At 31.0% G+C, this 13,453-nt stretch overlaps 1 protein-coding gene and 1 pseudogene across 4 annotated transcripts in view; one reads left to right on the top strand and one right to left on the bottom strand.

The window, feature by feature from the left end:
* The window catches only part of SOS1 (SOS Ras/Rac guanine nucleotide exchange factor 1), a 125,829-nt gene that overhangs the window by 78,689 nt on the left and 33,687 nt on the right, over positions 1-13,453 (top strand). For all 4 annotated transcript variants that reach the window (XM_039887360.1, XM_039887362.1, XM_039887364.1 and 1 more), the window contains exons 9-10: positions 5,181-5,308; positions 6,092-6,747. In XM_039887360.1, coding sequence (XP_039743294.1) covers positions 5,181-5,308; positions 6,092-6,747 — 784 coding nt within the window. The remainder of the gene's footprint in view (positions 1-5,180; positions 5,309-6,091; positions 6,748-13,453) is intronic.
* On the bottom strand, positions 2,341-2,460 carry LOC120622363 (uncharacterized; annotated as a pseudogene).

The following is a 13,453-nucleotide window of genomic DNA, read 5'->3' on the forward strand; positions in this document are numbered from 1 at the left end:
TTCTTTTGGATTCTTTTCATTTCCTCTCAGTATTTTGTCAGGGCCATGATTATCTCATCTGGATTATCACAAATCTCCCTTTAATTTTCTCTTTCCCATCTCCTCTCTCCCCCTCCCCCAATCTGCTCTTGACAGGGTAACCAACCAAAGCCATCTTTCTAAAATGTAAATTGGATAATGTTGGTCACTAGCTTAAAACCCTAATGGCTCCCATTCTCCAGGTTAATATTCAAGTTCCTAATAAGGCTTACAGTTATGACTTGGTCCCTATTTACTTCTCCAGCATTTTGACTTATCACCTCTCCCTACCCCTCATCCTTCTCACCTAACCAGGCTCTCTCTACCTGTCGCCTAGTTTTTCTCAGTCGTGGTCCTAAAAGTCTCTGAATCATACATGCTATTTCCTCTGCCTAGTACATTCTTGTACCTCTGTTTCCCATGGCTAATCCATTCTTATCTTTCAGGTCTTATAGTCATTTCCTTCTGGAAACCTTCTCTGCCATCCTCTCTCCCTTTATTAGGTCAAGAGCTCTATATTTTCACCATCATAGCGCTCTGTCATTCATCTTCTCTTTTATACTCTAAGCTCTAATAGCAGGGATCTGTTTGGCTTGCTCACTATCACATTTTCATTGCTTATAAATAATGGTTAATTAAATATTAGTTAATTGATTGAGACTTGATTGCCTTCCCCGTAGATCTGCTCTTTTGAGTTTATTTTCCCACTCAGCTACTGTTAATATTGTAGTTTCAAAAGTGTACAAAAGACTACTTATCTCAATAAAATTTTTCACTTTTCTCAAAAAGCTTTGAGAATTTTGTTTTTATTTCCTAATAGTGAATTATAAGTCATGTTTTAATTTATATTTTAAGACTTTATTTATGGAAGAGTTATATTATTTATACTATTTATTTATACTGTAAATTTATACTATTTATTACATGTAATCTATACAGCCTTAGTAATGACCATCTTCCTCAATTGTCGGGTGAAAATGAGGGCTTAGGTTGGTTAAGTAAAAGATCAAATTTTGTTAATATCATTAACATTACTGGTTGAAATTTTATGTATTGTAAGGGATTATCTGCATATATGAAATCATTTTAATTTAAAAAATAATTTTTGGTGGGAAAAGGAAAGAACTGGTTATAAAATTTACTTACTGACTTAAAAAATAGCATGAGTAATTGGAATTTACAGACAATTTCTAAATCTCATTTTAGTTAAGAATTTCATCATCTTTACCCATAGCTTTTAGTTGCGCTGCTACTATAAAAGAATAGTTAATTTATTTGCGTGTCATTGCCGTTCTTGCACTCAGCCTTTAATGAAATATTTGAGTGATGCCATAGCAAAGAATCAAGAGCAGTTGGTTTAAGTAGTTGGTTTCTGAAATAATTAGATAATATTCCATACATCTGTTAAGAGACTAGTAAATTAAATTTATTCTTTGACTATGTATTTTCTACATTGTAATCTGCTCTAGTAGATCATCAAACAGTGTACCAGTAACCATTCTAAAATCCAAATGTGATCCCCGTCTTTGCTTGTGTTCTCACATTTTGAGCTCTTTTTATGTATACAATATTTAAGATAAAGATAAATATTTCTTTTTATGTCCTAAGACTTAGACAGTTATAATGTATGTTTCTTTGTTCTATATTTTGGCATCCTTGTGCATTGTAGTTTACCTGTTTGAATGGAATGGGTTTTATTTGGTGAATATTTTCTAATTAGGTATTCCAAAGTCATTTTAGTTCGGGAATCCTGGATTTTGGTCCTATCTGCCTCTGCCATCAAATAAATGGCAGTTCTTTCATTTTATATACTTTCATATTGGAAAAATTAATTTCTAGAAATAAAAACAGGAATTCAAATTTTTTTAAAAAAAGGAAACCATTATATGTTTGTGAATTAGTTGAACTCATAAAAAATGCATCAGGATAAAACACTTTATTTTTTATGTATAAACCAATCTTGAATTTTATTCCTCCCCTAAATATAATTGTTCATGTTCTTTTCCAGTTCACAGCTCCTTAAATTTAACCCATTTTATCTCTCGAGGTTTCCTTTGGACAGGCAATATACCATATTTACTACTGCCCTTCCTACTTATTTCCATAAAAAAGTAATCACTGGTAGAAGTGGCTTTTTTCTATTAAAAATTTAATTTTTATATTCTCTATAGAGCATAAAAGTTTTCATTGTGCATTAGAACATAATTCTCTAAATAAATTTGTTTGTTTGTTTGTTTGTTTTTAGGTGAGGCAACCCTTGGTCGACCTCACAGATTGCAAGGACCTTGTCAGCTTACAATCCCTTATTTTTTTTATTTTTTGTGCCTACAGCACCTGGTCTTCCTAGGTGGTCTCTCATCCAAGTACTAACCAGGCCTGACCCTACTTAGTTTCTGAGATCAGATGGGATCAGGCTTGTTCAGGGTGGCATGGGCCATAGACTCTAAATAAATTTAAATATAATCCGATATACAGCAATATAATCTCAGGATTTGATAATTTTTTACAACTATTTAAATGAACTGCATTTGTAAATTTAATTGTTGCTATTACACAATGAATGTTATGAAATAGGCATCCATGAAAAGCATGGTTGGTATTGAATATCACTTTAGTAACAAGAGGATGCTGCTTTGTGGAGTCTCATTTACATACTAATTGCCACTGTTTTGTTTCTGTAGCAACAATAGCCACCCCTTTGTTGGTAGTTAGCTTGAATTATTCTATACTAATGCCCAGTCTAAATCAGCTATGTTGAATAAAAGGAGCAAAGACTACTTATAAGAAATGTTATTTATTATATTGAAATGTATTTTAGATGGTTGACTAAGTCTATGAAGGTAAAAAATATATATTTAAAAATTATTTCATTAAAAAGTTTTATATATAAAAAAGTTTATGAGTTTTGAAATATATTAATACTTTTTAGATATTCGTATATTCTAGATGTGAAATGCTAAGTTAAATGATAAAATAGTCCAGTATTTGAACCATTTTTAGAATAGAAAAATCAAATTCATGTCTAAGTGAATTTGTTACTTTCATAATTCTTTTTATGTGTGTTAGAACTGTGTCTTTTGTATGACTTTAGGTATGTTTGCCTGAATTAATAATGTAAATATATCAAATAATAGAATGTGAAAGACTCGATAATATTCTGCTACCTGTTTGTGTCAACTCTTTTAAAAATTGCCTTGTATCATATTAACTTGAATATTGAGTGATCAAATTCTGAAACAACTGAATGAAATAGTTCACTCTTTAGTGATGCTTTCATTATTACACCATGTAGAATTTTGCCCTTATTGAATATTGTTTTCAGTGTTAGATTATCTGCTGTCTTTGAAGCTTAAACTTGGTAAGGTTAATGGTAACATTTTATCTCCAAAACTTTTGCCAAATGGGAGGTTAATAGTTGAAAATAATAAAGATGGGAGGTACTTTGATTATCCAAAGCCAGCTGTTAGCCTACCAGTAATATCTGTTAACTAAAAACCTGGTATCTTTCTTTATGAACACTTGGCCAGTGACTTTCATTAATCTAGCTGGCCATAGTGAAGAGCAGTATTCTGAGTAAAAGGTATTTGAGTATTTTTAATGTATATATTTTAAAGTCTCTTATTCTTTGGAGACTATTTTTTCTTTTTTAACCTTATGTTGGAAATTATTATGAAGAGATTTTCGTTTTACTTAACACAATTGAGACTGAGTATTTTCCTAAAAAGTGCAGATTATGTCTCTAGTGGAAAATATGGTGAATTTTCAGTAATGATATAAGACATTTGGATAATAAAAGCTGAGCATTATATAGACATTACAATATGGTATTTATTACTTCTGGAATATTTGAGCATGAAGATATTTTAAGTAAATTATTTTTATAAAAATGGTTTGGGGCATTGAATAGAAATATGTTTACTTTTCACAAGTCATGAGTATATACTTGTGTGTATGTATGTGTGTTTATCACTCATCTTTATCAGTTGAAGCAGAAAGGAATGTATGGTTGATCTTTAAGGAAGACCTCTCAAGAACATAAAACCCTTAAAGTACTAGTGAATAGTGAAGCTTATTGAAAAGTAAATCTTTATCAATTACTTCAACTATTTTTATGGTTTTATTTCTCAAGTCTTTTCCTTTATGGTAGAGAGTAAGTGTTCTTAAATGTTGCAAGAAAGCTATATCGAGTAAATGTTATGTCTTAAGTTTTCCTTTTTGGCCGCCAGAAATAGCTTTATAAGGTTACCGAATTACTGTCTCTCATACCTCAGTTAATTGCTAGCTTGCCTTATATCCACTTTATTGTATTTATAATTAGTACTTATTAATGAAGATAATCCTTTTTAAGTACGGACTTTCTGTCATATGTAGTATATTTGTCACTAATAGAAAATGTATTTGAGTTTCACTAATATGTGCATTTCTAGTTTTACTCAAAATCTTAATGTGAATACTGAGAAAGCTCTTCCTGATACTGTTAGTTCTGTAGTAGAATAACAAAGAAAACTACCTGCACTTACATTGTATGTTGCCATTTACAAAGTGCTTTGATTTTTATAACAACCCCGTAAAGTAGGCAGGGCAGCTTTTTATAAAAATCATTTGACAGATGGGAAAAGTGAGGCTCAGAAGTCAAGTAATTTTCCCCAAGGTCACAGAGAAGTACAGTCAAAATTTGATCTTAGGTTTTGTGTCTTCAAGTTCCTCTCCACTATATTGTATCCTTCTCTGTATATTTATCTTCCTTTTCATCCTATTGCCTACAACATTAATGTTGGAATCGCACACTTCAAAAAGATCTCATCTATGTGCCTACTGCTGTGCTAAGTCTTATAAAGTTAAAAAGATAATTTATGTCCCTCATTTTTTTTCAGTCATATATGCGTCTGAGAAACTGCACATTACTGTCTGTCACAAGGGCATCTTTTTAACACTATTCCTACTCTTTTTTTTTTTAATGTGGAAAACTTGGTTGCATGTTGAAATGGATAGTAATACACAAAGAAGAAAAAGATTCACTATATTTTATGACATTTAAAAAAATTTATTGTCGTAGAAAGAGTTGAGTCAGTGTTAGCTTTATTTATCCTTAAATAAAATGGGCTTATTATTTTTTGTCCAAACTATTCTACTGGTTCAGATTTATCATTTTCACTTTACAGCAGTTAGAAGAAAAGAGTGAAGATCAAGAAGACAAGGAATGTTTGAAACAAGCAATAACAGCTTTGCTTAATGTTCAAAGTGGTATGGAAAAAATATGTTCAAAAAGTCTTGCAAAACGAAGACTGAGGTGAATAATTTTGCTTTTTTATAATCCTCTTTTTCACCTTGAATATTATGGTATAAATTCAGGGATCTCAGTTTCCTTCTCAAGTAAACAATGAAGAAAATAGTTTTAGTGACAAGCTTGGTCTTTCAGAGGAAGTGACATCAAAGCCAAGAGAATTTGTTATTGTTTGAAAAACCTTTCATATTGTGCATTTTCCTTGCATACTCCCAGACAAGACCTCCTGAGAGTCAACTGGTAAGCTGAAGGAGAGATAGAGTAAAATACATTGGGTAGATTTATGTCAACATCATTGTTCTGTCAAAGTAAAATTACTAGTATCCTTTATTTTAGGGATTATATAACTTGAGGCATTAATTCAGATAATATTGCTTCCAGTTTCCTAATTATAATATGTGCATGTTTTTAGCTTTGGGTCTTGTCCACTTAAGCATTTCTAAATAATTTTTTTAAACTTCTTAAATTACTTTTTTTCACTGTATTGGCCTACTTTTTAATATTTGTCATTCTAAATTTTTAGATGCCAAGGTAGAAATAATCTTTCTGTAGCTGAATTTATAGGGTAGAATTTTGTCATTGTTCTTTTCAGAGCACTAAAAAAATGTCTCTAATGTGTTGCTTCAGTTTCCAAAATTGTGCAATTTTGTAACACTAATATATTCGGAGAATTAGTGAAAACCTTCTCAATGTAACTTTTTAAAATATACTCTTATACTGTCCTTTATTTACTCGAATTCTAGGTTCTCTGTCATCTGTGTACTAATAATGTTTTTTCCTTTATCCCAGTGAATCTGCATGTCGGTTTTATAGTCAGCAAATGAAGGGGAAACAACTAGCAATCAAGAAAATGAATGAGATTCAGAAGAATATTGATGGTTGGGAGGGAAAAGACATTGGACAGTGTTGCAATGAATTTATAATGGAAGGAACTCTTACACGTGTAGGAGCCAAACATGAGAGACACATATTTCTCTTTGATGGCTTAATGATTTGCTGTAAATCAAATCATGGGCAGCCAAGACTTCCTGGTGCTAGTAATGCAGAATATCGTCTTAAAGAAAAGTTTTTTATGAGAAAGGTACAAATTAATGACAAAGATGACACCAGTGAGTACAAGCATGCTTTTGAAATAATTTTAAAAGATGAAAATAGTGTTATATTTTCTGCCAAGTCAGCTGAAGAGAAAAACAATTGGATGGCAGCATTGATATCTTTACAGTACCGAAGTACACTGGAAAGGATGCTTGATGTGACAATGCTACAGGAAGAGAAGGAGGAGCAGATGAGGCTCCCTAGTGCTGATGTTTATAGATTTGCAGAGCCTGACTCTGAAGAGAACATAATATTTGAAGAAAACATGCAGCCCAAGGCTGGAATTCCAATTATCAAAGCAGGAACTGTTATTAAACTGATAGAGAGGCTCACATACCATATGTACGCAGGTAAGAAATGCGAAGTTGCCTGTCACTTTTATTTTCCTGCTTCAAGCCTATTTTCTTCGCTACGCTGGTCATTGTGCCTAAAATAGAAAGCAAACTAACAACAAAAAACCTCTGCATTATCAGAGTTCATTTTCCTTTAACAAAAAGACTGCCACTTTATATTTCTTTGAAATTTTATACTTTTTCATACCACATTTATATATATTATTTTTAACTTTACAACCAGAGTTATAAATGAGAAAATAAAGTTACTTGGCTAAATCTACCCAGTTAGAAAGTGGCAGTAACAAGACTTAAAAGTACTGAAAAATCTTCATTAGGGTCTAAAAAACTATTTTATACCTTTACCTTTTTTTTACTATCATTATAATTAAGATCAAAAGTTTTAATGTACACCCATCACTAAAATTGTGCTGATAGTACAGATATACACAGCATTGCTTATTCTTAATTTCCTTTTCTAAAACTAAATAAATTTAGCAATCTTGGAAATCATTTAAGGTTTCAGTATGTTTCACTTTTTACAACTGATGCTGTTTAAGAAAACATTTTCGCCTTAGCAGGGCAATTTTAAAAGACAAACATGTCCAAACCACCTAGGAATATTGCTCTAGGCTGTATCAAATATAATGTTTGAGAGGTAAGAAATACATAATGATTCATTTTTAAAGTAAATATATTTCTTCTAATAAGTAACAATGGTAATCCAATGTTCTTCAACCTTCAACTTCCCTACATAGTAGGAAGTTTGATAATTGTAAAATACTATAGAGTGTGGCATAGTAGAAGGAGCATTGACTTTGGGTTTACAGCCTCACTCTATCATACGTAGTTCCTTAAGGTCTCAGAACCTTAGTTTTTCATCTCAAAACTCAACATCACAACAGCTACCTTAAAATGTTATTGGGAACAATAAGTGAAATACTATACATGAAAGCTCTTTGTAAATATAGATGCTTTTTCAGAGAATGTTTTTATCACAAAAACATATAAAATCAAATGTAATTTTTATAAATACTATTCTTAAATAGTTGAATGTGAAAGTTAACCTTCATCTCCATATTTCTTGCTTAAATATATTCCTATCTCTAAGAGATGTATGTTTCTGGGGAAATTTTTCTTTAATTTTTAAAGTCCTATAAATGGGTTCTTTCTTCTCTCTGTAAACTATTCTGGTACCAGTTGAATTAAACTTTTAAAGATATTTATTAATCCACTATAATAAAGATGAATACCATTTGATAATGTTAATCTGTTCAATTTATTAAATGTCCAGTCAGAAATACTTATATGGCCTAGAAACTATCAGGGCCACCTTGCAAAAAAGTAAAATTAAATTTGAATATTTTTATTACTCATATTAAAGCATTTTATAAATATGTTTCATTATCGCCACAGGTCTCTGTGATAAATCAGCAAGTATTTTGTTTTTAGTTTTTATTCAACCTCTAATTGGCAACTCTTTTCCTAGACTTTTCTATAGAAAAATAATAGTGTTTTCCATAGGCTAATTTTAAAAGCAGTTTGAGCTCTCTAAGCACATACCATTTAGTAGTAGCAGGCAGCAGCTGAAATGTGATGAATATAATCAAAGAAGATTAATCTGGGATTCTAATTTTAGTGTTGATTTTTCACCTAGAAACTTTTATAGTCAGTGTATTTATTTTACTGCCTCCGAAATGAAAAAGTAAATCGAGGCACAGAAAATTTAAATAAGCTGCCTAGGATTTTACATGAAAAAGAATTAGATTATTCTGTCTTCTTATTTACATATAAAACTTTTTAAGAGATATAATTTTCAGTAATTAGTATATGACCTACCTATTTAGTTGATCTTCATCAACTTCTGTATACTCTTTAAGATCTAGAATACAACTACAAAAATGTTTTATTGAATTAACCAAAATTCGTGGTTGCAAAATACATACTTCTTTGCTACTCTTAAGGAACTTTTAAGGTTATAAAAGTACAAATTTCTCTTCTTGCCACATCATGCTCATTTTAAGTGTCTTAGAAGACTCACAGGATTTTTTGGCATAAGCTTTTGAAACTGTTCACCATTTATTTTAAATACCTTTGTTTTGAGTTCTTAGACTGTTTAATGTAAAATTAATCCTTACATTAAATAGTAAAAGTCCTAAAACAGAAGTTTTACTATTTTTTCCTGTATATAAATATAAGTGGCAAGGTGCTAAAGAAGATTTACTAGTCTTTACTATCACAAGTTAGTGGTATTTGAGTTTGAAGACAGTTTCAGATTCCAAAATTTGTAATACAGTTGTTTCTGTAAAACTCGATTGTTAATGATAAAAATTTTCTTTAAGCTGCTTGATGTATTTCACAGAACTTATCATTGTTAATCGTACAAATTTTCTTTTAAACTGCTGTATTTCACAGACTTTATGATTATTAATAAGCAGTTGCAGAACTACAGTTAAATATTTCTTTTCTGGGGAACTGTGTTTTTAAATTGTTTTTTGAATGGGGACACTTAAAAAAAATAAAATGTGAGCAAACATAGCTGATAGTTTTGTTATAAATTTGGCAGTCTTCTCTCCTTAATGTACACAATGCTAACCAAGTCTGTGGACACTTTTTTTTTGCCATGGTGTTTTATTAGTTACTTTTGATAGTTGCTCCATTTATATTAATTTTTAGCTTTTGAGAATAATATTTTAAGTGGTCGTACTTCTAGTTAATATAAAACAGTTAAATTTATAGATTTATAAAATTTTGCAAAGTTAAGTAAAGTTAAATTTAAATTGATAAGATTGTATTACCTTTTTTAAAGGTTAGTTTTTAAAAAATTTCTTATTTCACATGGAATAAAATTCCAGTGTTGGTTTTAAAAGATTTGTGGCTAAGTTTTTTGACATTTTCCTTTTCTTTCCTCTTTTGAAGGTTAATTGAATATTTTAATTTATATCATAAATATATTACTTGTGTAACTAAAATCCACAAGCAGCTTTCATAAGTTATGGTTTATAGTACACACAAATTAATATTACTATTAGTTTGACCTCTTCTGTAAGGTCTATCATTGAACATATTACTAGCAATAAAGAATGTATTTTTAATAGACCATCTATAACTTGTAAAACAAGAAAGCAGTTATTATTTTTTAAGGTCTTTTCTAGCTCAGATGGACTCTGAGCCCCCACTACAATGATAACAGATCAAGTTACCATTTGTTTTCAGAACTATTAATCTGTTTTTGTCGTTGTCGTTGTTTTGGTTCAATTAGTTGATTGGTGGGTATTTTTATTGGAGAACATACAGTGCAATTTGTGGCTTAAATTGAAACAAAAGCTAATATTTAACTTGAACATTTTTATTGTATTGAATCATAAGACATTGAATATAATACAGTGAGAAGCTTTATTAACTTAAAAGCAATACTCACACTTACTTTTTAGATTATAGATTGGTCAGATGTCAAAAAAAAAATCTAGTTTAACATTACTTAATTCCAACTTCAGTGTGGCTTCAACCACTTCAGTCCCTCAAGTGTTTGAACAATAATTTATGAAATAAAAGCTATAGATCTCTAGCATTAAATAAAGTGACCAATCCCTCACTTATAGACAAAAACCGAAGACCTCTGAAGGTTATGTGATTTGCCAGAAATCATATCATCATGTAATTGCAGAATGAGGACTAGAAATTGGGTTTCTTGACTCTTAATGGAATACATTTTCCACCATGTTACACTAACTTATATAAGGTGAAGTTTTTCATTCAAATATAATTTTTATTTTGTGTATTGAATAATAAAAATAAGTTGCTTGCTTGGTTGAATAGCCAGTAATATAAATGGCTTGTTCATTTCTGGTCAAACACAGGTCTACCATGAAGGTATAGTCAGAGTAATATTTTTTCCTTATTGAAATAGGTAATAAGTAAGTTTTAACTATGATAAAGTTTCATTTTAATGCATACATTTTAGTATATAGTTAGATACTGGTCATCATAATTTTAGTTTTTAACAAAACCCAGTCATTAGTCTATTGGTGTTTGCTCTGTAAAGGAAAACTTTCTGGGAGAAAAGGTTAAAAGATTGCAACAGGGTCTTACGTAGAATATAATTCATAGCTTGTCTCTCAGATCCAGTATTTCTGGACATACAGTAATTCACTAACTACATCAGAACTTTGGAATTCATCCCAAATGCTGGGGTGTAATTACCTAGTTATGGATCATTCTGAATCTGGTAAGGATATGGAGAGACTTTCCTTACCTACAGTAAGAAAGCAGAAAGCAATATGCATAAATAAGAGGAGATGAGAGTAGGAATTTCATTTCGGTTAGTTATAGAAAATAAAGTACAAATTAATACTGAGACTTAACATGGGTAAAGAAATGTTTGGTGATGATATGTCTGTCTGGTTTGATGTTTTATTTTAGAGAAATAAGGTAACCTTGAGGTGTAGGGGTAATAATTCAGAACTGACATTATATGGAAATAAAAGTTTTTCATATCGAAGTGTGGGGAAAAGGTGTTTCTCATGCATAGTGAACGTCTCTTTTATGGAAAATGGTATCGAAAAAACTTAGGCCAGTTGATATTTTTCTTTAAAGTATTTATGGCTATTTTATGCCCTCATAGAGAAAATCTTCAAAAACCTGCCTCAGATTTCTTTTGGCTTTGTGTCCTATATAAGCTTGGTTTGGGTGTTTTAACTTCTAAAAAATCTTTTGAATAGTTTTTGATCTATAGGGCAGCACTTTTCTATTTTTAAACTCTGATTTTTTTAAATGTTTGTGCGTCAGCATAGCGTGTTTCCTTTTTTAAGGAATTCAGGAGTGATTGTTTATAAATCCTTGCTGAGAAGCTTATTGTTCCTTGTAGCTTTTTACATGGCTGTACTAAAGGGAGAATTGTCACATGAACAGACATCCTGATTAACAGTGTTTCACTGTGGTGGTTGGGGGAGGGGTGTTCTTTACATAAATAACTCTATGTAATAAATATTTCATAAATTTCATTGATCCTGCTAAATAATATATCAAGTGTTGGTCAAAATAAGTATGTAAGAAGAAAAGGGTTGATTTTATCACCTCAAATCTAGTTTACTATATTCTGACATTAAGTATATTCTGAGTTCCTCAGATTTAAAAGAATTATGCGATAAAATACTATGGAAGAATGGTTTTAGAATGAGGAAGACAGGCAGCTAGGAAACCAGCAGAAAATAGTAACTACAACTTATGTTCGAAATAACCCAGGTCTAGACCAGGGACTTGATGGCAGAGTTGGCAGGTATTTGTATAAAGAGGTTCTTTAGAGAGAAGGATGCTCAGAGGTAGTGAGCACGGTGGAAATCTTAGTACAGGAATTTGAAAGTCAGAAGAGAAAAACCACAGTGTTTGTCATTACTTATATTGCAATTCATTAGGATTTAGTTGGAGAAAGAAGTTTGTGGAGTTACATCCACAAGCAAAGGATAAACAGAAGGAGAATATCAAAATAGTTGATTTTCATTTTCTCCACAAATATTTGTGCATTTGTCTTCCATCTGTCTCTGAAACATTTTATAATATAGCTAGATAACTGCTACTCCACAACCAACAGAGGCAATAACTTAATTTTTATCATTGCCTGATAAATGTAAGTAGGTACTTTGTATTCTTAGAAAATTATATAACCTGCCTTTATTAATGGGTATTTTTAAAATACCAAATTATCTCAGTCCTTTACATCATCAATAAGATAAAAGCCTCCAGTAGTTAGTGTGACATAGCATATGTTATAATCACTGAAATGGAGAAATCAATAGAAATAAAAATAGCTTCTAGAATATGTAATTTTTTGTGTAAAACTTCAAATACAGATGTATGTCCTCTCTTAATATGGTTTTTATTCATTAGCAATTTTCCACTGCATTAGACTAAAAATAAAGTCAAAATTAATACAAGCCTGGGAATATATACAGCCTTTAAGACATTTTTTGAAAGTACTTAAACTTTTGCCAAATTTTCTTTGTTTATTTTTAGTTTCTGCTGGTTTTTTGGCAAGACTGCTCTGATTGCTAATCAAGCTAAAAACAACTTAAACTTGGGTCACTTTGGAACTTAGTCCAACTGATGATTGTAGGCATGTTTATTTCACCTCCAGCCTCAACAACTCCTCTTCTGAATACCGTATACAGGAAGGTGCAGCTGATAAATACTTCCTAAAATCTGGAAGGCTTAACAAAAATTATAGAATCACAATTAGATTGCTAATTTTTCAATGAATTTCTCTTGTCTTTATTCAAGATTAGCAGTTCATAGCTACATTCTGAATTATTTATGTAAAGTTCTATAATGATTATATAATTCATGGGTTCATTCTTTATATTTAGATCTCACCGCTGTGGAAACCTTAAGGGATCCTTTAATCCAGAAGGTTACGTGATACAGTAGGAAAAAACACCAAATCAGGAATCACACAATCTAGATTATGGTTCCATCTCTGTTGTTCTGCTGTGACCCTAGATAAGTCTTAGTTACTTCTCTTATACATAGAAAAGGAAAAACATAACTGGCCCTACTCACTTCACAAAAATCATATGGAATAAATTATGAGAATACTCTTTGGAAACCTTATGTAACAGGCATGAGGAATTAATGTGATCTCCATTTGGCTGATGTGGCACTGAGGCACAGCATGACTTTCCCAGCATTGTCATCAGCTACTAAAGTACTGAAGTGGCCAAAAATTTTG

This window comes from Pteropus medius, unplaced genomic scaffold (assembly GCF_902729225.1).
Source record: "Pteropus medius unplaced genomic scaffold, Ma_sr-lr_union100, whole genome shotgun sequence".
Taxonomy (NCBI): domain Eukaryota; kingdom Metazoa; phylum Chordata; class Mammalia; order Chiroptera; family Pteropodidae; genus Pteropus; species Pteropus medius.